The sequence below is a fragment of the Panicum hallii genome, chromosome 9, assembly GCF_002211085.1.
Source record: "Panicum hallii strain FIL2 chromosome 9, PHallii_v3.1, whole genome shotgun sequence".
Taxonomy (NCBI): domain Eukaryota; kingdom Viridiplantae; phylum Streptophyta; class Magnoliopsida; order Poales; family Poaceae; genus Panicum; species Panicum hallii.
Window position 1 is genome coordinate 58,766,265 of NC_038050.1, and position 24,850 is coordinate 58,791,114.

General features: G+C 45.4%; 2 protein-coding genes across 5 annotated transcripts; both read left to right on the plus strand.

The window, feature by feature from the left end:
- Positions 1–5,454: 5,454 nt before the first annotated feature.
- LOC112877059 (LON peptidase N-terminal domain and RING finger protein 1) lies at positions 5,455–11,844 on the plus strand. Of its 4 annotated transcripts, none has more exons than XR_003225428.1 (18): positions 5,458–5,749; positions 5,843–5,947; positions 6,876–6,958; positions 7,069–7,153; positions 7,269–7,355; positions 8,157–8,218; positions 8,334–8,524; positions 8,605–8,665; positions 8,771–8,948; positions 9,490–9,528; positions 9,607–9,668; positions 9,754–9,790; positions 10,321–10,399; positions 10,495–10,564; positions 10,834–10,909; positions 11,286–11,356; positions 11,437–11,505; positions 11,581–11,833. XR_003225428.1 is itself a non-coding variant. In XM_025941263.1 (18 exons), the coding sequence occupies exons 1-18, from the start codon at positions 5,693–5,695 to the stop codon at positions 11,638–11,640; spliced, it is 1,443 nt and encodes a 480-aa protein (XP_025797048.1). In that variant the 5' UTR covers positions 5,479–5,692; the 3' UTR covers positions 11,641–11,844. The 4 variants fall into 4 exon arrangements, 1 of the variants encoding a protein (XP_025797048.1); XR_003225427.1 differs by having other exon boundaries at positions 5,464–5,749; positions 10,350–10,399; positions 10,834–10,899; positions 11,581–11,844; XM_025941263.1 differs by having other exon boundaries at positions 5,479–5,749; positions 10,350–10,399; positions 11,581–11,844.
- A 3,984-nt stretch (positions 11,845–15,828) lies between these two features.
- LOC112876401 (protein argonaute 7) lies at positions 15,829–20,253 on the plus strand. The gene is made up of 3 exons (XM_025940500.1): positions 15,829–16,333; positions 17,313–18,567; positions 18,689–20,253. Exons 1-3 carry the CDS (start codon positions 15,940–15,942, stop codon positions 20,133–20,135), a joined length of 3,096 nt encoding a protein of 1,031 aa, XP_025796285.1. The 5' UTR covers positions 15,829–15,939; the 3' UTR covers positions 20,136–20,253.
- The last annotated feature ends 4,597 nt before the right edge of the window (positions 20,254–24,850 follow it).

A 24,850-nucleotide genomic window follows, 5' to 3' on the forward strand; every position in this document is an offset into this window, starting at 1 on the left:
ACATTTTATCCCTTCCACACACACGCATTTTCTTTATAAATCAGGCAGTCAAAGTATGGTTATCTCAAACAAGGGTGGCTATCCTACCGGGTTTCCAGCACGCAAAACAATGCAATTTTATAAAACAGGCCATTGGGTCGTGTTTATAAAAACTAGGACAGAAATATGCATCAAAGGGCGGAATTGAACTTGCCATCGTCAAACCCTTGCGGGAGGTCCTGATCGTAGCACTGTCCCTCGGGCTCGGGGTCGCAGTACTGGTCCTCAGTTGCTTGGTCGCGGTCGGGAACCTCGTCGTTCACTCCGTGTCCTACGACGCAAACAAACAGACACACAATCAAGCGAAAGAACTAAAAGCTTTTACCGATAGGCTTGAATCGGAAATAATTTAGTTACGGAGTTAGGGGTGATATCTTTGGGTGGTTTCTTAATGGCATGGCCGGAACCCTACTAGAAATGGCGTGGTAAAGTTTCGGGTCGATCGGAGGTCGTTTCGCACATAAAATGACGGGTTAAAGATGGTTTCAGGGACTAAACAGGGTCTAGGGGCCTATTCTTAATTATACGGAAAGGGCAAGGATCTATTTGCGAGGTCTAGAAATACACAGGCATGCTAAATGGTGTCAAATACAAATGGGCTCGCGTAATGGAGGGTTTATTTTGAGTTATTAAAAAGGGCGAGGTTTCTTTTGCAAAGAAAGGGTGGATAGCTCCTAAGGGGGGGTTTTCCTTGGGAATTACAGGGAAGGCCAGGGGGTTATGGGCAAAATGCCCTTTCTTCTTCCTTCCCCCTTGCTTAGAACAGAGGAGGGAATGGGGGGGGGCTCGGCGCCGGCCAATCCTCGGCGGCCGGGGCCCGAGCGGCTCGGGGTGGAGGGGGAAAAGAGGGAGGGGGGCGCAGGGAACCAATTCCCGGCCTCACCTCGGCTTGGGGCGCGGTGAGGGAGCGGGCCCACGGTGGGGGGCGGCGGCCGGTGGTGGGGTGCGCGGCGGCGGCGCTAGGGGCCGGGAAAAGGCGGGTAGGGCGGCGGCGGTGGTCGTGGTGGGGGTGAGCCGCGCGGGCGACCTATTTATAGGCCGGGGGGGCGGTGAAGCAGAGGGGGTTGAGGCGGCCGGCGGGCGGTGCGGGCGCCATTAATGGCGTCCCGGCCGCTTGCGGCCGTCGCGACGTGGCGTGCAGCGCGGGTGCGGGACGGGAAGCGACGGCGCGTGCGCGGGCAGGACGCGGCGACGACGAGCGGCGCGGCACGCGCGGGTGCAGGGCGCGAGCGGCGCGGCGTGTCGCGGGTCCGGGGCCAGGGCGCGGCGGCGAGCGGCGCGGCGCGGGGCGCGGGCACGCGGGGCACGCGAGGCACGCGAGCAGGCGGGGGCGGGCGCGTGCACGCGGCACGGCCAGGGTAGCGCGGGCGCGACGCACAGGGCCGGCGCGCGGCCACTGTGCTCGGGAGCAGGGGAAAGGGAAAACAGGAAGGAGGGAAGAAGAAGAGGAAAAGGAGGGAAAAGAAAAGAAGGAAAAAGGGAAAGGGGAGGGAAAAGAAAAGAAAAAGAAAAAAGGAAGAGAAATAGGGAGAAGAGAGGGAAAAGAGAGAGAGGGAGGGAGAGGTGCCGGCGCCGGTCGCGGCGGCGACCGCGGCCGGTCGGCCACGCGCGGGAAGGCGCGCAGCGCGAGGGGGGGGTTGCGTCGGCGTTAATCGCGAGGAGCGGTCGCGCGCGGTTGTCGTGACGTAGTGGCGAGAATCGAGGCGGTGCGCGTGGGGAAGGCCGGGCGCTGTGCGGCATAGGGCCGGCGGGGAATGTGACGGCGTGCGTGAGGCGGTGAAACGGGGGGAGTCAGGATTTTACGACGGGTAAATTTCTCGGTCAGGGCACCTTAACGCGTTATTTAAATTCGAAATTTTCGGGACGTCACAACAGGCTACGGTGTGGTCCTGACAACTAGTGAGCTACCTACTGTAGGTTGTGTCGGGAAGAGTTGCATACTATAAGTTGCATCACTAATGCTTTGTGCTTAATGTGCATCGTGCATGTCATTCCCCTCCCGTAGGGTGAGGTGGAACTTGCTGAGTACTTTTGTACTCACCCGTTTATGACTTGTTGCAGAGGATCCTGATTTTGTGCCTGAGGAAGGCGAGTAGTTCGTGCCCTATACCCAAGTCTGGAGTGGTGCCGTTGTGGTAGAAGCCCCCATGTCCGATGAAGAGTTTACCCTTGCGTTTATCATCGCAACTATTGTATTTCTAGTTTATATTATTATTGTAATCGAACGTATTAAATAAGGCTTTGTATGACTGTGGCACCACTTGTGTAATGTATTTTCACCAGACTGTTTTCTGGTGTTTAATACATGTTTAGCTCCGGTTGTTTAGGCCGGGGCGTTTCAGTCCCTAACCGCCCTTATATAGTCTGGGGGGACAGGGTTACATGAAAATTCTAACCGAATACAAGCTCAGAAATCCTATCCGAGTACTATTTGGATATTTTCTTATATTCCGTCCTACTCTGTACGAGTCGTCCTACTCCTACACGAGTAGTTAAAGGTGTTGACCATATCCTACCACTTATCCTAAAATATGTACACCGTGTACGCAGTTTGGTGACTGCGTTCGTCCGACCCATCGCCGTCCGCAACTTCACACAGAACACAGACCCTGATGGATCATCAAAAGAACTTTTTTCTATTCAACCTATTGGAAAATATATTACTCATCACGGAAAAGCCGTTATTAATTTTGAGGAATAGCCGTTATTAAAAATGGGCATTCAGGGTGTGTTTGGTTCAGCTGTGAGCTGTGAAAAAGCTGTTGTGAGCTGTGAGCTGTGAAAAAGCTGTTGTGAGCTGATAGCTGTGAAAAAGCTGAACGCCGTTTGCTTCAACCTGCTGTGAAAAAACTGAAAATCCATAAAATGTCTGTAACGCCCCTTAAAACCCAGATTTGTCGTTTATATACAATATAATCGTAATTACAAGTCACGTAATGGAATGGAAAATTATCACACATGGGTAAAAAAAAGTATCTTTCTATCTTCTACATGCTATCTTTCTTCCTGCCTCAACAGAAGCACCACACGCCTCTCCAGATCCAGCTCCATGGTGCTCCAGCACACGCGCTCTGCCCCTGCTTGCTCTAGCGCAAGTTCTCTTGTGCGCTCGGCGACCCACGCAGGCCACAACGACGGGAAGGGAGCAGGCGAGGGCATGATCCCGCGGACGACGAGGGGACGGACTAGCTCCTGCGGCCGGCGAGGGGAGGGTCGAGCACGGCGACGGGAGGGGCGTGCGCCGGTGAGAGGAAGGGAGCAGGCTACGGCGACGGGAAGCTAGGGAGCTGCGATGGAGAGAGCTCAGGGAGGCCACAGCGATGGGAAGGGAGCAGCGCCAGCAAGGGGAAGGGAGCAGGCGCTCAACCTAGCTGCGCCGTCGGTGTCTCGCTCGGTTTAGTGAAGAAAGCTACGGGAGGGAGAAAAAAGAACCGAAACGGTACGCAACTAGGGAGTGGCAGGCGGGTAAATTTCAGCTCAACGCAGCAAAAGCAGGGGCAAGCTGCTTTTCCATTTGTATGCGCAAAGGCAGCCGCGTTGAGAAAAGCTGCTGCGGTGTTGGACCCTTTGGTTCAAACTTATCCGTTTAGCCCCAAAACACTGAACCAAACGGAGCCTCAGCATTGCTGGTCAAAGTTTGTTGGGCCGTTATCAAAGTGTCCCAGCCTATATCGTTTGCTGGGCTCATAACCTAGTTGTAGGCCAAGCCGATCCCAGTATTTATTAGTACCACCTTTTTTTTTCTCCCTCGAACGTACTCTAGCAGTGTAGCGTGTAGTACTGTTTTACTGATGCGGCACATGCAATTTTTGTGAACTGGTGATGTCTATTGATTGGACATAGTTCAGATAGCATCTCATCTGTAAAAGGAAAATGCGACTGTCTGTTTCCGCACCCTGCTTCCAGGAAAAGAGGGCTCGATTGAGCCGAGAGGTGCGCCAGCGGCGAGCTTGACAGCATCTGCTTTGTTGGAAGCGGCGCGCTACCTACATTTGTCAGCACCAGACGCAAAGGCCACTCCGGCAACCGGCATCACTCGATTTTTTTTTCTATAGCAATTAGCAATCCTTAACCCCGTTCATCCTACGGTCTATGTATAAACAAAGACAGGATCATCTGGCAGACAATGCACGGGGCAAGAATCCAAGCCTGGAGCAGCGGCGGGCTAACTGCCACGGGCAGTTGGCCTTCGGCTGGGAAGCACGGTGCTGAAACGCCAGGCAGCCTGGAAGCGACATGTTTGGTGGCTGGGAAGCGCGTCGCGGATCGCGGGAGGGTTTGGCGTTGGCGAGCGCCGGGCAACCACGGAGCGCTGCGGCGCCGGCGCGCGGCCACAGTTGCGACCGCAGGCGCCAAGCGTCCGGGACGCGGCTCCGCGGTCGCCACGAGGCTGCCGTCGCGGCACCGGCCCCGGCCGTACCGGACGGCAGCTAGCTCCCGTTCTCGTGGGGGTTCTGCCGGACTTGGGGGACAGCGACGCAACACCAGAAGTCAGGAGATCACGGACATTACACTACGATTTGGCATCAGGTAAGAATGAAAGAATGAGTGAACAGACCGGCCTGTAGCGACGTGATGCTCGTAGGATGATGGACCATGTACTGATAGCACACTTTTTACCCGCAAAAAGAAAAGATAGTACACTTTTTTTTTGAAAATACTGATAGTACACTGAAGCTGTTGTGCAGTAGAGGGGGAGGGTACTGGTGTGCAGAGCTTTATATCACCACATAAAATTTGCTAGGATCGGGATCATTTTTTTTCCTGCAGATCATATCATCATAGAATCGAATCTTTGGACCATGATACCATCAGATTTTGTAACGTGTATATTTTTAAGGAAAATTTGTAAAACGTTGTAAAATTTGGAGTCTGCAAAATCGATTTCCACGGATATAGCCGAACTTTTGTAAACTTGAGTGGAATTTTATACATAGTATTTTATCACCGCTCAATCAATGAAGAGCTACTACCATATATCAATGCTACTCTACTTGATATATCACCGCGTGCAAAAGTAGCGCGGACATATACGGATAAACCGACAAAACTCCATTTCTCATAGGAATTACTTAATTTTAGATGTTCAACAATTCTTTTTTGTTCGAATCAGGATTCTATGTCAGATAGGGGGTCGAATGTGCTAAGGATGGAACATGCATGATGATGTATACAGACAAAAATATGAGACACACAATAGAAGATAAGAATTAATAGAGGGGAAAAAGTGAGAGAAAAAAGGATTATAGTGACATGGATGTTGGAGATGTGTGTGCACTGTGGTGCTACTGGGAAACGACCAATAACTTTCAGGAAACGTTCATCGACAGGGCAGGGCCTGCATTGAAGTTTGGTGAAACCACCTGGCCCCGTTCACACCGGCGGCGAGGCTGGTCGTCGTCTCGGAGCCGGGTGGGTAGGCGAGGCGAGCCGAACCCGCGGGGGGACACGTCGGCGAGGCCGCAGCCGCGCAAAAACTACTGGGCACCGGCGCACGAACGCCGCGCGCTCCCCCCCACCACCTCCCTAGTCCCTCCCCCTCCCTCCAAAGCCCCAGCCAATCCCCTCGACCTCACTGCTCGGCAGCCCAGCCTCCGCTTCCCCCCCCCCTCCCACCCGAAATTCCGAGTCCTGCTGCCCCCGCGCCTCCCCAATGGCGTCGCCGGGCGCCGCCTTCTCCGCCGCGCTCGCCGCCGAGGACTTCCCGTTGGTGCGTGCGTGCGCGCCGCTCGTGCCGGCCCAGCCGCGGGCCGAATCTGCTGCTGCTGCTGCTGACCTGCTGTGGTGGCGCTTTGCCGTGCAGGTGGAGGGCCAGGAGGGGATGGGGATGGCCCCGGACAAGTACCGCGAGGTCTTCGACCTCGCGCAGCGCGGCACGCGCGCCTTCCGGGACCGCCGCTTCGACGAGGTGCGCCTTGAGCTCATCCCTTCCTCCACTCTGTTGCCCGTTCGTGGCGGTGTCAGCGTGTCCCGGGCGGGGGTATGCTCGCGTGTAGCTTAGGAACCATGAGGGCGTCTGATCGTTCGATTGGGCATGCTTCAGTAGTCGGACAAGGATGGGAATTGGCTCTGGATTGACCGGAGAGTCTGCGTAATACAGTTGGGTATAGCACCCTTGACGCGTGTAGTCGAGGGTACCCTGGGCAGCCTGATATTCGGCTTCCGCAGATGATGTAGTGACTAGTGACTGCCTTTTGTTCTTTATAACTCCCCGAGATAGGATTCATGCCAATGTAAATAAAATAGGCTCAACTGGCTCAATGGAGTTGACTTGGTTCCTGTGATCAATGGGAATTCATTTCCTGAAGGGATTCTCCAGCATGTGCAGCGAACGCCTGGTACCACCAAAAGGAAATACATCTTATTGCATTGGCAGTAACAGAGCTAAAAGAATATGCTAACAGTGCTTCCAGTGGATCCATTTTAACCTTCTTTACCAGGATCTCTTTTATCACATGATATAGACTAGATAATGCAAGATTACTGTGGTAGAATGTTCTGCTGTCAATGCTATTTAATATGAAACTGCTGCAAAAGGCTATGAAGAAGATACATTACTTAGTTTTATGGTCCTAGTAATTCCCAAATCTTCACTGTAAGGAAAGCCCAAACTAATTAACAAGATGGGCCTGCCAGCGATAGTGGAATATCGCGCTGTGTGGGCCTAATGCAGGGCACGGTCTCTACTATTCTTACTAATTTCATATGTAGCATTGGCGCTAAGTTTACCATTTTGTGTTGTTTGTTTAATTGTTCTGCTTTTAGGTGATCTTCACATGTACAAATATATTGTGCTGACCTAAATACGCGTGATACTCGACATCATTCTGTTTCAGGCAATATCCTTTTACTCGAAAGCTCTAAATTTGAGACCAGGAGATCCAATTATACTTAGCAACCGAAGTTTGGCTTTCTGTCGGTTAGTTTCGTGGCAATACTTTTGCATAATTTAGCTGCACGGTTCTTATTTGTAGCATATAGATATGTTTGCTCTGGATTCACACTATGGTATGGCTACCATTATCACAGGATAAGTCAACTGTTGAGGGAGAGATCAGCAGCTGACTCTGAATATCAGCCCTTAAATGGCCTTGATCCTACAACACATGCAGAGGTATGAGTAGTTTCCGCAATTGTTGGATTCTGATGTTAATTAAGTGAATTCGCAGCACATTAGGCTTCCTTCCTCTCTAAGAAAAAACCTTCTGATATTTGATTCATTCTTACAGTTAGCTCTGAAGGATGCGGAGAAGATCATATCTATCAACAGTAATTCCCCTAGACCATATCTTCTCAAGGCATATGCGCTAATTCTGGTAATACATTGTAACTTGAGCACATTAGGAGATCTTAGATCCAATATTCTTTATTAGGGCGAATACTTTAAATATTTTCCCCTCGATATGATTACTCAGCCCACTAAGATTAATTTTTTGTAGAGCTTTTTATTAGCTGTGGTCATTGGGCCTTCTCATGTTTAAATTTTGTGAATATTGGATGAATAATACCTGTACTTTTGCAAATTCCTGGATGAACTTTATGTGATGTAATTACCACTTCTCATTTTATTTTACGTGACTTTAATGTTCACCTGATCCAAAAATATTAGGCGGTACATGTCAATATCCAAAATTTGGAACTACAAGTGGCACATTGTCAAGTTCTAGAACACTTTGGTTGATTAGCCCAAAGAAATACAGAGTTCACTACTCAAAAGAAAATCTTAAACAAAAAACATGGATGTAGTAATGTATGACTAGCAAATTTCATGGTGAATCACCAATAGCTTGGGTACAAAAAAAGGAGACAAGTACAAGTTTGTACACTACTTGTCATCTTTTTTTCCTTTCTACATGATTGAATTGGAGCACGAAAATTTGCATTTGTGCGTAAGGCTACATGTAATTACTAGTACCCTTCTCAGCAATAAGCCTTCCTACTGTCATTTTTCTTATATTTTTCTTATTATGTTCTGTTTACACCGTCAGGAAACCATTAAAAAGCTACTCGTATATTAGAGTCTGTTGGAACAGTCATGTATTATGTACATGTTATATTGGAGTTCATTCTCCTTTGAATGCCTGTTTATCTAATTGGAATAACTCCTTGATATGAAGCTGGAGCATTACCATGAGGCACGTGAAGCCCTTCTAGCTGGTCTTCAAGTTGATCCCCTCAGGTATGATTATTGCTGCATAATGATATTCACAATTGACTTCATTGCTCGCAGATATCTGTTGAGCTAAAGATGATCCTCTGGCACATTTTGTAACACCCATTTTCTATATATACAGCCATGTCTTGCAAACCTGTCTGAGTGATCTGGATAGGAATACAAATATTGCAGCTGGGGCAAGGCGTGCAAGGTTAGATAGGACTGATGATTTTGAGTGCACATTATGCTTTAAGCTATTGTATGAACCTGTCACTACACCATGTGGGCATTCATTTTGTCGTTCTTGTCTACATCAGTCAATGGATCATGGTGAGCTTAAAAATATTCACATGCCCAATTATATGTTTTTGTTTAATTCTGAACTTCCTGCTATGTGCTATTTCCAATAGGAAATAAGTGTCCCATGTGTCGGACAGTGCTATTTATTGGTCCAAGAACATACCCTATAAGGTAACTGAAGATGCTGAAAAGCTAAATTTCTTTACTTCAAATTATCATTTTATCCAAACGTCCATATTTGACATTTCTGATGGCAGTTCTGGTTAAATGCTTCAGTGTAACATTGAGCAACATAATTCAGAGAAATTTCCCAGAAGAATATGCTGAGAGGAGATCAGAACATGAGACTATGACATATGCCGGTGTTGATTTGATGCCTCTCTTTGTAATGGATGTTGTACTTCCATGCCAAAAGATGGCACTGAACATATTTGAACCTCGTTACAGACTGATGGTACGGCTATCACAAAAATTAGATACACTTTTGTCAGACGCATTTGTTGATAATATATCTTCTCTATTTGTCAAGAAGATCACAAACCTATCTGCACATGCATATCCAACTTGCAGATATAACCTTGCAAGTTAATATTATTTAGAAATCTTGCTCAACCGAGTTTCTTTCCAAAATGATGTGTTAGTACTCAAAATTTGAACTTGTTCAAGCAGTATTTCCATATTCAAATATTTACATAAGTCCTAAAAATTACTTAGATGTTATCTTGAAAGCACGGGAAGCTAAGTATCACCTTGGTTGTAATGAATAGAAAAAAAGTGTGAGACCTATCTTTTTCATCAGCTTTTGCAGTTGATGCATGGCTAGTCTGAAATTTATTTTTCCGTTCGATTCTGCATTCATTAGCCAGGCACCTTGATAATGCTAGGAAAAACTCATGCATCATTTTTTTGCTTTGAGAAAATAAAGACATGTAACTAAGTGCTTGTTTGCCCTATTTATTTCTGCATTATCTTTTAATGCTTTTCATTTGAAATAGGTACGGAGGATAATGGAAGGGAACCATCGAATGGGAATGGTTAGGAACTCGTATCAAAGCATTGCTCTGTTTATTTTGAAAGAGTTATTTCATTCATTATTGGCTTGAATACTGTAGGTCGCTATTGATTCGGCAACGGGTACTGTAGCGGATTGTGGCTGTGAGGTGGAAATTTTGGAGTGAGTTCAGTCTTTTATTATCTGCCTTTAAATTTCTGACGATATTTTTTAGTTTTATTTTTCATATCTCTTCATAAATTTCTAGGTGTGAACCGCTTCCAGATGGGCGCTTTTATTTAGAGGTAAATTTTGTATAATTACCAGATTTTAAGATAACAGTGTACTACATTCTGTATTAGTTTTCAAACTGCTTTCTTGTGAGCTACTGCACAATCTGCATCCCTGTGAGGCTGTGAGCTTACAGATCCTTGGTTGTGTTGCTGCAGGCATCAAATATTATATTTCTTAGTATTGACCTGTCCAAACCTGTCATATATGCTTTTAGATTCAACATTGTTCTGGAACTTAGAAGATTTTAAGTACTATTTTCAAGGAATGTTTCCTTTGTTTCACAATCCGAGTCCTTAATTCTTGTTACATTGAAAGAAATTTCATGTACCGAGGAGAACAGAATATAAAGACAGTATCGTTTCGGTCAGCTGCAGCAAGACTGACTTTCATAGTATCGCTCCTGTTGCACTTTTGTCCACCTTTTTCTACAGCCACTATTGTTGTGCCAAGAAGTGTAACCCCAAAATTAGGCATAGATTTGATGCCTTTTTATATTGAACCAGTAACGTATTAAATTGTGAAATTCTGGAGTTATTTTCAGATGACAAAAAATAATAATTTCCATCATAGGTGGAAGGCTCTCGTCGGTTTCGTATCTTACGATCATGGGATCAAGACGGGTGAGTTTGTCATGCTTCACTACATAATCTATCTGGGAGAATGCCAGATCAGCATTTTTTGTAAAATTCTTACTTTTGTTTTTCTAAAATTGTAGATATAGAGTTGCTGAAGTTGAATGGTTGCAAGATATACCTCTGCCAGAAGGATCACAAGAGAGAAGAGAAGTAAAGTCTTCATGCATTTTTATGCTTTTGTTTACTCTGATTATAATTATGTCCAAATGCATTCAATATTTTCTATCAGTATATCCAGTTGAATTGTGTATAGCAAAGTATGCACGTCTCCTTGCTTATGCTTCTATCCATGCTATGTATTGCTGATACTGGCCAAGTGAAAATTAAACGACACATGTTACATCACGTCAGAATAGTAATGCTATCTCCGTAGCTTGTCTTTATTGAGTCTTTAAGTATATTGGTTTAATTATTTGCAGCTAATCGAACTTGCCAATGGAGCTTCAGAACTGGCCAGGGCATACATTAGGCGTGCTAGAGAAACTGTACGGACTGGTATGCTCATTTTCAGTGTTTTAAGTACTTCACATATGAATTAGTTATTTTATATAGTGAAAACCATATGGTTTTAGAGATGGTTATAGAAAAGTAAAATCTTGTATGCTTTTTTTCAGTATGATGCATGAATCATTGGCACTGTAAATTGATTTTGGAATAACAAGTAAATAAAGCTCAAATTACATAGGAACATCGTATTGCTTGAGTTGTCTTGAAGCCTTGGGCTGCCTAAGTTTGGTCATGTCGACTGTATTTGGACATGTAAAGATTGGTTGGTGTGCATCAGGACCAAAACAAGGACTGTCTGGGATGCTAATATTTTGGGATTATATGCTTCTGCATATCCTTTAATTTTAACATTCACTGAATGCAGCAAGGCGAACAAGACATTTGGATCTTGAGAGCATGCCTGGACCACAGGATCCTGAAAAATTTAGCTTCTGGGTATGTCGTATGTCCACTTTTTGCTCAATTTAAAACAATGTTGTTGGTTCTATATTAAATTTATTGTTACTCTTTTGCAGCTAGCCAACTTGATAAGTTTGAGGCCTTCAGATAGATTAGATCTGTTACGCCTCCGTGACACTCGGGAGGTAAGCTCTTAGGGCCAGCTTCTGTTTTTATGGCACAGACCATGTTTTAAGTTTGCATTGCTGTTGCCTCTGCAGAGAATTTCTAGTAGCATCAGGTTACTGAGTGATGCCGAACAAGGTTGCCGTGTACAGTAACAGAATTATAGCACAAGAATTGTTTCCACAGGCCAATTTATTCATCTAGTGGTATATACTGAGCAGCTCCTATGTATACCGATTTACAGTATAGATTTCTCACATTTGTTATTTAATTGATTCTGTGCGGTATAATTCCCTCATGTACTGACTGTCAATGAAAAAGGTATATCATAACTTCCTTATTCTTGTATATCATAACTTATTCTTGTATATCATAACTTCCTTATTCTTTTACCATTATGTCCTTTTGTCAATCCGTTTCACCTAATGCCATTTGAGAATTTAGGTTACAGGGAACTATATCGTGTTGGTGTGTTGCTTGGTTTTCACCGGGAATGTATTTTGCCTGGTTCATCTTACATGTAACGCTTGTCTCGAGTTAGGACCGTTGCGGCCAAAAATAGCCATGCCCTGATGAGCCATAGGATTTCACACACATTTTTCATTTTGATAATAGTCTCCTGGTGCCTCGAGTTTACATTTAGTCCTAGAAACAGAGGTTTTCCCACACATTTTTCATTTTGATAATAGGATGCTGGTGCTGGGGTTACGTCGCCACCTGTTTATTTGATTTATTTCGTAGGTGTCAATTTCAATTTTTCAGTTGACAATATATTGCAGGCAGCAACACATACTCTCCTTAAAATACAAGCTTTTAGCACGAGTTTACTCGTATAAGTTTGCAATGAAATCGATCTAGTTGTCAACCATATGCTCTTTTAGATATTTAATAATCAAAACTACAACAACAATAATAAAATTACATTTAAGAATTAGGACCACAGTAAGTACTCAGCAGTTTTTATAAGCGGAATTGCAATTTCTTGCACTAGTGCATTATGTTGCAGTACTATTTCCATTCGCATTACTAATGTTGCAATTTCTATATAATTCATTAGGGAGTATTCGTCTATAATGAAAACGTAATTTGTACAATAGCTAGAAATTTTGGCAATAAGTTGTATGTATCGCCAAACTATTTGATCTTTGTTGCGATTGTTCGAATTCCCTGATGAATTGGATTCCGATCGAATATAATCTCTTATGAAATCTATAAACCAAGTAACAGAAAATTGAGCTGCATTTTTTGTTTGTGGCGATAACTTTGCATATTTTAACAAAATTGATCTGTTGCGAATTTTATTGTTGAAATCCATAGAAATCTCTGCGGTGATGTCAACTATTCACAATACAATAGAAAACAAAGTTATTTTGCGAGTTTTCCTGCTTAGCATCCTTTAAAAAAAAACTAAAATCCTGTAGGGGGATGGGGAGATAAATCAGGGGTGGAGATGAGAGCTTTTTTCCTTCCTCTGGTCTGTATGGGCAGTTTGGGGAAGGCAAAGCTGCATTCAGTAGAGCAGCTGCTCCTATGCTACTGTAGGGGGCAACCATTCAATTCAATGCAGAGAAGCAAGTTTTATATGCTCACCAATGGGCAATGACCCCTCACTTCTCCTCTGACTCTCCCTCGCTCTCACACATAGCCCACACATCTCACCATCTCAGTAAAAGTAAACATGGGAACTTTTACCTTTCGGTGCAACTTTCATGGCTTTCCTCTGTTCTTCAGGTCAAGGACCAGACAGGTGGGATGGTTTTGGGAAGTTTTGGTCTGTACACTGTGCAGTCCATTGATGTCTTTGTAAAAGGAGACTAGCGGGTTACTGATCGGCCGTTACGCATAATGATCTCACTAGCACTGAACTCTTGCTCAAGAAAAATAATCTTTGCGTATGCAGCTCTCCACCATTTGGTGCCCCAATAGAAAAAGACAGTCAACACAACACTGACGGCTTGTGGTAAACTAGCGCAGCCACGAGAGTACACCTTTTTACATGCACTGCATTGTCCTCATTTTAATCACAAGGTTTGCCCCGAGAGAGTGAAAAGATTCTCAGCAAATCCCTAGGTGGCTTCAGTACATTGATGGAGATGGGCTAATCTATGAGCTGACTCTAAGGCTACAACCTACAAGGCAAGGTAGAATCGTAGAAGGGGGGCCGCGTCAGCACAAAGCGGGGAAAGCTCAAGAAAGTGAGAAGCAAGAAACCTACCAAAGAGGATTTCATCATTCGAATGGTATACACCTTTCCTTTTCTTTGTAAAAGGTTTGAGGAGGCATCAAAAGGAGACGAAGTCTTTGCACCGAAAATTTACCTCCACACCTCTAATTTTAATTTGTTCTAGAATGTGTGTGCAAAAAACATTTTATCATTTTTTCAAAAAAATACATTGAATTCTTGGCCATTACTCTTATCTAGAGTCATCACATTTTCCATGAAATAATCATTAGAAAAAGTGAGTCTGTATCACAAGAATGAAGGAATTTGGTTAAGTGAAATAGCTATTGTACAAAGGTTAAATTCACATATTACAAAGTGTTGGAACGTATTTTTTAATTTAGTTAAAATAAATTGAAAGATTATTTCTCCGAAGAGTTCAAAATTATAACTTTTTAATTATAAAATTGTTATTGTGGATGTCAAAAGTTTGCTTATGGCATACAAATATAAATGCATGATCCGAAGCTTTAAATTTGCATTTTTTTAAAAAAAATCTATACAAGGCAACACATGTTTTTCCAAGTTAAACTGAACCTTTTAGAAATACTATTGAGAGATACATATCTCTAAACTCCACTTCTTTTGAGCTGATTATCCCGATGATCCGAGTGAGTGCTATTGATGAAAGGGGTATTTCATAATTGGATTTACTAACAAGTGACTGTTGCAAATATATAAGCCTTTTTATTCATTGTCAGATTCTCCTTATTTCCATTGATTAGCTGATGTAACGGTCATTTGGCCTTTAGCGTCACAACTCCAATGTGGAGGTGCCAGATATGCTTCATATATGAATAATCATGTCAAAAACACGTTAGACAACGATCACACCTAGACCAAGTAAAATGGGGCTAGTCTCAATGGTGAATAAAAGTCAAATCACCCCTAGGCTATATAGCAACTACTCCTTCCATTTCAAATTGATTTTTAGATTCATAATTTTAATTATACATCTAGATATATATTATGTTATATAATCAACATGCACAATGGGTATTTGGAAATATACCAAACTTGCAGGTAGTAGACCATAAAAATAGCTCGCCGGTAGTTATTTGAAAACCTCGTTAACTTACTGGTGAGTTTCTGCAGGTTTTTTTCTACTCGGAGATTCCTTCGAGACCATGAAGAGGTGTTTAAATCCAGAGGCTAATTTTTAGTCCGGATCACATTAAATATTTGGATGTCAATTAGAGGCTCTAAATATGAGCTAACTGTAAAATCAATTGCATAAATGTAGACTAATTCACGAGACGAATCTATTAAATCTAATTAATCCATAATTAGCATATGCTTACAGTAGCACAATATTATCAAATTATGGACTAATTATTAGGTTTAATGGATTCGTCTCGCGAATTAGCCTTTATTTATGTAATGGGTCTTATAATTAGTATATATTTAATACTTGTTCAAACATTTGATGTGACCAGCCTAAAATTTAGTCGCAGGACCTTAACATAGGTTGAACTATTTTGTAGGAATTTTACAGCACAGTACATTCTCTGTAGTATCAAAGAGCCGCGTAGAAAAATTATGATTCAAACTATTCAAAGCTCCCCCATAAATCCTATCTTCGAGCCCGAGACCCTGGCCATATTTTCCGGTTACCAGCCAGCAAGAAGAGAAACGAATACGAGGAGAGGTAGTGGAGAGCGGTAGAGTGCTGTCTTTAGTGCGGCCATAAATTATCCCCTCTCCCACATTGAGAATTTGGGAAGACGGGTCAGCAGGAGCGAAGCAGGAGTGCAGGGAGGGAGGAGGAAGAAACTTTTAAAGCGGCAGCAAAGCAAGCAGGGAGGGAGAGAGGAGCATGGATGCCCAGCTCAGGCAACAGGGCACAGCCACAGCCACAGCAGCGTTGGCGTAGATGCTCGTGCTCCTCTCCTCCTCTTCCCTCGGCTTCTCTCCTGTCCCCCACCTCTGCGTCTGCCACCCCATTAATACCCCTCTCTCTCTCTCTCTCCAGAGGCAGAGGCAGCCATCCCCTTCCGCCCCACTCTTCCCCTCCCCAGCTTCCTCCTTTTTGCCCCCCTACCTTCCAACCATCCAAGAAACCCCCACAAAGCCAGCCCACGCCCACGCCCACGCCGCGCCACGCCAAAAGGAACCCAAGAAGCTGCGATCCTGCTGCCCCCGGAAGAAGCCGCGTACCAGTACCAAGTACGAACACATTGGATTGGGTTGGTGCTTGCTTCAACTGCCCGGTGGTGGTGGAAGAAGCTTGGCCATGGAGGGGGATGCGGTGGCCAAGAACGAGGGGAAGGTTGGAGGCGGCGGCGGCGGCGGAGGGGTTAGCAATGGCGCCGGTGGCGCGAACGGGAGGAGGAGGTGGAAGGGCGGCGGCGGCAGGCAGCACCCGATCATCCAGGCCTACCCCGCGCTCCTGCCGCTGCCGATACACGCCTCCCACGCGCGTCGCAACGGCGCCGTCGCGCTCCCGCTGCCGCCGCCCGTGCTGGTCTACCTGCACCAGCCGCCGCCGCCGCTGCTGTTCCCCAAGGCGGCGGCGTGCTACGGGAAGCCCAACGGCGTTCTGCCGCAGAGGGGGCCCGCGTGGAGATCGAGGAAGCCGCCGCCGCCGCCGCACGCCGTCACCGCCGCGCTGCTGCCGCTCCCGCACGGTAAAGCGCTCTCCTTTCCTCCTTTCCTTGGTTGATTACTTCCCGTCCTGGCTACACCAGTCTCGACGTACGTGTGTTTTTATATGCTTAATGCCACTCCATGCTACTACTTGTTAGTGCTGTGTTGCTTTCTTGATCAATGTGTGCTACTGTCTATAACTCTCATCTTTTTCTCCCCCCTTCTGATGGTGATGGTACTTAGATATTATAAAAAAAACATAGTTTTTGCTCTATGTTTGGTGCCTAATGGCTTGTCATGCCAAGACAACGTGGTACAGTAACTGTAAGTGCACTTCTACTGTACCAGATGGCCAAAGAAGTTCATGAGTCTCTGTCATTTTGTTCCCTGTTGAGGCTTGTGATTTCATGGATTCATGCTTAGGATTATGCATTTTTTTTCTCTCTCTCTTCCACTTCTTTTTCTGGCCGCAAATTAGGATTGATCAGTGACCAGCTGTTCTTGAGAAAAGGAGGGTACAAGAATGTTTAATATGAGACACAGACAAAGTTCTATTTGTGGTACTGTGGATGACGCCTTTCTTGTTTTGACGGTTAGTCCCCTTTCCCCACCTCAAAAAGGGGGCATATGGCTGTCTTTTTGGGAGGATTTGTGTTCAGCTAATGCGCCAGTCAGTGATATCCTCTTCGCCAGTCAGTGATATCCTCTTCTTCTTTGTCTTTGGGACAATGATGTTCCATAATCTTGGTGTTTGTGCTATGTTTGTGCTATATACTTTCTGCATTACCTGGCTTGTTCTAAAGTGTGATAAATTTCAGGGAAAGCATGTACCTTCATTTTGACCTTTTTGACTTGTAGTATTTTTATTTTACGCTGTCATAATCTCTATTGACGCAGCTGTTTAAATTTCTCTCTCTTTACATGGCTTACAGTACCACTTTATTAACATATACTGAGCTGCTTCAGCACAAAAAGTGCTTGTCTTTCTTTACATGGTTTACACTATCAATTTATTAACAGATAGCGAGCTGCTTCAGCACAAAAGGTGCTTCATTCGTGAGAGCCGAACATCTGACGTGAAAGCAAATCATGTGAGCACCCATCAGAACTCATCTATCGACATGCATGGAGTCACCATTGCACCCAGACCTGACGGGGGTGGAGTTAAGGGAAATGTAATTCCTCTCTATGCAAACCATTTCCTTGTGCGTTTTGATCCTGGAAAGAAGATTTTTCATTACGATGTTGACATATTCCCACACCATTCAAAAGAAACAGCAAGAATGATCAAGAACAAGCTAGTTGAAGAAAATTCAAGTGTCCTCTCAGGGGCCCTGCCAGCCTTTGATGGCCGCAAGAATCTGTTCAGTCCAATTGAGTTTCAACAAGACAGGCTTGAGTTCTTTGTTAGTCTTCCAGCAGCTGCATCGGCACGATTTATAGCAGCTAAAGAGAGTGGCCACATGCTTAACAAGCAGAATCATAAGGTTTTCAGGGTGAACCTTCGGTTGGTTTCAAAGCTAAGTGGTGAGGAGTTGAACAAGTACTTGAATGAAGAGAAGGATGGTATTCCTCTTCCTCAAGATTACCTTCATGCATTGGATGTCATCCTGCGGGAAGGTGCTATGGAAAATTCTATTCCCATAGGCCGGTCATTGTATTCACATTCCATGGGAGAAGCAAAGGAGATTGGTGGTGGGGCTGTTGTATTACGAGGTTTCTTCCAGAGCTTGAGGCCGACAAAGCAAGGTCTTGCCCTCAATGTTGACCTCTCCCTTACAGCTTTCCACGAAAACATTGGCATAATTGCATACTTGCAGAAGCGCTGTGACTTCATGAAGGACCTTTCACAGATGAAGACCAGGGCTTTGGCAGAAGATGAGAGGAGGGAGGTAGAGAAAGCATTGAAGAATATTCGAGTTTTTGTGTGCCACCGTGAAACTGATCAAAGGTACCATGTGCATGGCTTGACTGATGAGACGACAGAGAACCTCAAGTTTCAAGATCGCAGTGGGAAGGATTATACGGTGGTGGATTACTTCAAGGAGCACTACAACCATGATATCAAATTCAGGAAGCTTCCCTGCTTGCAAATTGGTAAGAGCAAGCCGTGCTATGTGCCAATGGAACTGTGCATGGTTTGTGAGGGCCAGAAGTTTCTTGGCAAGCTCTCAGATGAACAGACCTCCAAGATGCTCAAGATGGGTTGCCAAAGACCAAGTGAAAGAAAGGGAATTATAAAGGGTGTTGTTGAAGGAACATTTGCTGCAAGAAGGTATGATTTTTATTCTAGTCATCTTTATGTTTTGTAGCAGTTGTTAACTTGAAGTTTCTTTGCCTTATTCTAACTAGCTTGGTTGATCATACATATCTGATCATAGCTTATTTTCTTTCAGCAATTCATATGCTGATCAATTCAGCCTGCAAGTGTCCAAGGACATGACACAGCTCTCAGGGAGGGTTCTCTTGCCACCAAAACTGAAGCTTGGCAATGGAGGGCGCATCAAGGATATAATACCAGACAGATTTGATCGGCAATGGAATTTGATGGACAGCCATGTTGCTGAGGGTTCCAAGATCAAGAGCTGGGCCTTGATAAGCTTTGGTGGCAGCCCAGAGCATCAATCATTTGTTCCAAAGTTTATCAACCAGCTATCAAGCCGATGTGAGCAACTTGGGATTCTACTCAACAAGAAAACTGTTGTTAGCCCTTTGTTTGAGAGGATTCAACTGCTGAACAATGTTGGCATTTTGGAGAGCAAGCTGAAGAAAATTCAGGAAGCCGCCTCGGGCAATTTACAGTTGCTAATCTGTATCATGGAGCGGAGGCATCGGGGCTACGCTGATTTGAAGCGCATTGCAGAAACATCCATTGGTGTCGTGACACAGTGTTGCCTGTACTCCAACTTAACCAAGCTGAGCTTTCAGTTCTTGGCCAATCTAGCACTGAAGATAAATGCAAAGCTCGGTGGCTGCAATATTGCCCTCTACAACAGCTTGGCATGCCAAATTCCTAGAATATTTTCGGACAAGGAGCCAGTGATGTTCATGGGTGCTGATGTGACTCACCCACATCCCCTGGATGACTCGAGTCCATCTGTGGTTGCCGTAGTTGCAAGCATGAATTGGCCTTCAGCAAATAAGTACATCTCCAGGATGAGGTCGCAGACGCACCGCAAAGAAATCATTGAGCACCTTGATGTGATGGCTGGTGAACTGCTTGAGGAGTTCGTGAAAGAAGTCGGCAAGCTCCCAAGTAGAATCATATTCTTCAGAGACGGTGTGAGTGAGACGCAGTTCTACAAGGTACTGACAGAGGAGTTGCAGGCAGTGCGTTTGACATGTTCAAGATACCCAGGCTACAAGCCATCGATCACGTTTGTCGTGGTTCAGAAGAGGCATCACACAAGGCTCTTCCACAGGGAGAAGAATGGCGGCTCGACACACTACTCTGACCAGAATGTGCCACCGGGGACAGTGGTCGACACCGTGATCACACACCCGAGGGAGTTCGATTTCTACCTGTGCAGCCATTGGGGCACAAAGGGGACGAGCAGGCCGACGCACTACCGAGTTCTGTGGGACGAGAACAACTTCAAGTCCGACGAGATGCAGCAGCTGATACACAATCTTTGCTACACCTTTGCGCGGTGCACCAAGCCTGTCTCTCTCGTCCCACCGGCGTACTACGCTCACCTCGCGGCATATAGAGGAAGGCTGTATCTTGAGAGATCGGACTCATCGGACACCAGCCGGACAACTCTGTACAGAGCCACGCCATTGCAGACTGTCCCACTCCCCAAGCTCCGAGACAGTGTTAAGGGGCTCATGTTCTACTGCTGATCTTCTGATTTACCATCGTTATAAATAGTATTTCTCTCATTTCCTTCACCATATTTTTCTGCCTTTTATGTAGCGCCATGTATTATTTCGGAAAGGCAAAATAGCCATTTTCATCCCTCAATTATGAGTTGAGGCTCACTTTCATTGAGGCTCACTTTCATCCCTAAACTATTAAAATGGTCATTTTAACCCTCGAACTTATCTTTTGGGTTCAATCTCATTCCTTGTCCTACGTGGCATGCCACGCAGCTCAGCACACCACCGAGGCAGCACGCTGGACTGGAAAATTTAGGTGAATTTTGGTTGGAGCTGTAGGGTTACGGTACTTTGAGCACGTGAGCACCACGAAATAATAATGGAAATTAAACAGATCTATTTTTCTCCTAAAATGCTTTCGGATCAAGTGTTTAAGACGTAAGACTATTCTCCTCGACATCCTTGCTCTTTAAAAAATAGTAACATTCTAATCAGCGTAAAATCAAACAGCGTGGAATAGTGGAGCTGGCGTGGTATGATAGCATAGCATGCCACGTAGGAAAAAGGATGAAACTGAGCCCAAAATGAAAATTGAAGGACTGAAATAACTTTTAACAGTTCAGGGATGAAACTGAGCCGGAAACCATAGTTGAAGGATGAAAACAGGTATTATGCCTTCCGGAAACATGTACTACTGTTTCTGGACAGCAGGCATGTTTTACTTGGTAAGGGGTATGCAAAGCTCTGATGCCTAACTGTTAGGGCTCCCATGGGTGGTGTACCGGTGTTGGTAGGGTGGGGCTTCGCATTTTGTACTGCCTGGATGGTGACACTGGTCCTGGAATTGAAGATACTATTTGCCGTCGTCTTGCAATTCCTGTGGCTTCATCATTTTGTAGTGGCAGTAAAGAGGACATTCTGTCCACCCTCCATGACGCCTTCGCCCTACCCTGCTCACCGGATGCTGGCTTTACCGTGTATGTAATTGCTTGGCACATGCTGCTCGAGCCTGGATCTTTTTAATCCTGCACAAATGAATAGCATTATGCAGTTGCAAGAGAAATTCAGACTTGAAAAAAACTGAGACCTGCTGGTCAAATTCATGGAGGAGAGGGAATGATTCCCCACTCCTTTCACTTCAGGGCTCAGGCAGAAGAGAATAGAATCAAAACGTCACATGGTTGTTGGCATCCTAAGCTGTATAGGATAACAAGGGGGACAGGCTGTTTGTCCCGGAAAAGATGTGGTTTGATGTGCATGACCTGTACTTTCAACGCAGTGTCGTGTGGGGTAGAGTACTGCTCTCTGTTTGGCCTGCGCTGCAGCCTGCCGGGGGGGTGGGGTGGGGGGGGGGGGGGGTGGGGCCCAATATCAATTCACTGCATTTGTGAACTTCCCCACCATTTTTGTTTTCTCGTGGCCCCAAAGATATGGTGAATCTGAGCTTGCTGTATTCTCTTCCGTAGAATACGGCAGGGGGGCCGTTTCCTGTGTCGGAACATGTCCAGTTGCATGACTGTTCGCATTTTTTTATATAATTATAGAAATTAACTTTTTCTCTGGTAGGCGATATACTACTACCTGTCAAGAATAAGGTACATATGGTAATTTAGTGAATCTCAAGATTTGCAGTCTAGTCTTTCATAGCTGCTCATGTGGCAACGGCGAGTATGCATGCTCGTAAGTGAACGGTGTTTCCGGAAAAAATATATTTTTTAGTTACACAACACAACTCAGATACTCACATTGTACGCACACTCACCCCTATGAACACACGTAGGCAAACTCTACCACTGTAGGGAACGTCGTCTACTACTGAAAACACAACAATATTAAATTCTAGAAAATTCGCTTCCACGAGAAGTCAAACTCGGAACCTGAGTTGCTACTGAGGCTCTTGTACTACTAGGCTACGAGTACTTTCGCGGGAAAAAATATGTTCATGGTAATGTTTACGGTATTTTTTGGATCACCAAAACTTTAAACTACCTTGCAATTTTAGCTATATTTTTCATGTACTTTTGTTATTCCAATCTTATCCTCACATTGATCTATTGGCAGTTGGAGCCCACAACGTAATTGAGCTCTTGGCTAAGTTGGATTCTTCGGGCTATTCCTACGTGTCAATGGCCACCCCTCCCAGGCTGCCCTTCTCTCCTCCAGGCAACGTTGTCCGAGACCCCGACCATGTGACATCTGAAAATATCTGCCTCCTCATGTTGATAAACACGTTTTTCTAAATATATTACAGACGCAAACATTTACGAACACTTACCCCTATAAATACACATACGAATAAATCACTCTAGATTAATCAAATAATAAGATCCAGATTAGACCTAAGTACGTAGTTCAATAATCTTTACTTAGTGGCAATAGATCTCAAATACGTTCTCTGAAATTGAAAAATACTTTTTAGGAATCGATCGACACGATCAGCATGATGGAATTTTTTTATCAATAATTTCTATGAGAGTATAGCATTTCTAAGAGAGATAATTAAATATTTTCTAATTACTTTTGTACAGGCAGCTCAACCCGATGTAACTAATAGGAGCAGCTACAAGCACGTGTATAATAAATTTTTCATATATATATAAATAAATGTATCGAGGTTTTAGGCCACATACGAGTTTGATTTATTGTGCTCTTACAAAATTACCATCACAATTTTTCACTCGTCTTCGTTCAGAAAACGAAGTTACACTCTTCCGTTGACATTGCTCTTGTGGATTAATAAAGTATGGACAGCGTTGACATGTGAGGCTCATCACCTGCACACGCAACCTGAGTTTATTGCGTACAAGGACGGAGTAGGCACAGGTCGGTTCAGAACTTTAGATCGCAGAATACATGCAGATGGAGTTGCTCGCATCGATCGCCGGCCGGGGGCCAAAACGTGAAGCTCAAAGAGTGTAGTAGCGCACTAGTACTGGACGCCTGTTACAGTAGACTACTAGTTCTGTACCACCGCCCTGCATTACCTGATTGCCTCCATGCCTGCACTGCAACTCCAAAGTTTACGGTGGACAGAAGGAAATTTAATTTACTGCGTCTCCTGTCGTTGCCGGTGCAGCGCACTTACTTCCGATCGGCGCAGCAGATTAGCTGGTGCAGTCTCTGAGGTCTGAACCTTTTTTTTTTTGGAAAAACACTGAGGTCTGAACTTCTCCATCGTGTTCACAAATCACAAGCTACTCACATGACTACTAGCTTACATTGTTTTACAGGGAGAAAAATCCTCATGGCATGCGGACGCAGGATCTCATCAGGCATTCAGGCTACGATATATAGATGGCAATCGACATAGAGGAGCTCGCGCATCACTTTTTTTAATCCATTCTCAAAGATGACAATAGTTTAAATGCGCATTGCTGAACAGCTACATGGTTGGCATAACATTGAAGGTTGGCCTGCTGCATAGCTGCGCCGACCTGCAGATGTGCCTGGTGACTTTTTTTTTTGGAGGAAGTGCTTGGTGACTTGATCTGCCTGCAAGGCATGTACATGTAACATGCACTGTGTACACACATGCAGTCCACGCATTGTACACCACTACAATGTCAAGCTTTACACGTGGCAGTGCTAGAACAGGAGTTGGCGGCCAAAGCGTGGCCAATTAAACCCATGAGCACGTACGCCTATATCCATCCAGCAGGCATTCCAGTGGTCGATCGGGTCATTAGCAGCCGCTGCGGGAGCATGTGATTTTATGTGATCCTGCCTGCGTTCTCGCGATCACAGCTCGTGATCCAGCAGCAAAGCAGCAAGCTGCATCATCAGCCTGCAGCCTGGCTGGCATGTATGCTTCGTCCTGCCGCCTGCTGGCTGATCGGGCCCCGTGCAGTGGCCTTGAAGGCTACCACGTTTATGTACACGTCCAGTGCAAAATAATGGCCGATTCCATCTGCCGTTTCTTTTTGTGGTTTGGTGCACGTTATGTGACCTATGCACAAACAGGACCCATCCTCACAGCAGGTATCGCGTCGACGACCATCTTTGTATCTTGCGGTGCCCGTGCAGCTAGCTCTCGTGCCTGCTATAGGCTATAGCTGGTGGCACTGTGCGCACTTCGCATGGCCTCTCTCCAAGTCTCCATGGCCACTCATCCTTAGCTTTCTCTCCATCCAACCATGCCATTGCCATCCGTCTGCTACAGATTAAGTGCATGTGCACCAACCTTACATCCATGCATCCCTTCTTCCTTGGTCGCCTAGCTGCCTGCATGCCTTCCAAAAGGAAGCCTGCAAATTGCAAAAGCCACCGGCCGGTGTCAAGAGAGACCGGAGAGAGAGACCACCGCACAGTCGCACGGTGCTTGGGTACAGTACAGTAGTGTGCTGCAGGACGCATTCAGGAGCAGGAGAGAGAGGGAGGGAGGGGACGGGCGAGGGAGACAGAAAGGAGTTGAGGTGAGGGTGGCAGGCAGCGAAGCAGCAACTGCGTGCACGAGAGACGACGAGAGCTGTGTTGGCGTGGGGGCACCGCCCAGCTGCCTGCGCTACTGCAGCATTGAGTTGTCACAGCGGGGGGTCCTCGCTGGGATGAGATGATGAGAGGATACTCGGCAGAGGGCGCGAGGGCCCTCCGGATCGGATCTTCCATGGCGTGCCCTGCTGCGGCACTTGTGCGCTAGATTAGCTGACATACTTTGGGCGGCCCATGCTCTAATGTGACAAGAGGATAATCAAATATATTGCAATAGATAGATGGGATGATTGTATTAAGCAGGCTCATGG

Bases quoted from the DNA above. Each gene is read 5' to 3' on its own strand.
- LOC112877059 (XM_025941263.1), top strand. From the start codon at position 5,693: ATGGCGTCGCCGGGCGCCGCCTTCTCCGCCGCGCTCGCCGCCGAGGAC. The intron at 8,525-8,604 runs GTGAGCTTAAAA...TATTTCCAATAG, and splicing joins ACATCAGTCAATGGATCATG to GAAATAAGTGTCCCATGTGT. The intron at 11,506-11,580 runs GTAAGCTCTTAG...TTGCCTCTGCAG, and splicing joins GCCTCCGTGACACTCGGGAG to AGAATTTCTAGTAGCATCAG.
- LOC112876401 (XM_025940500.1), top strand. From the start codon at position 15,940: ATGGAGGGGGATGCGGTGGCCAAGAACGAGGGGAAGGTTGGAGGCGGC. The intron at 16,334-17,312 runs GTAAAGCGCTCT...ATTTATTAACAG, and splicing joins GCTGCTGCCGCTCCCGCACG to ATAGCGAGCTGCTTCAGCAC. The intron at 18,568-18,688 runs GTATGATTTTTA...ATTTTCTTTCAG, and splicing joins GGAACATTTGCTGCAAGAAG to CAATTCATATGCTGATCAAT.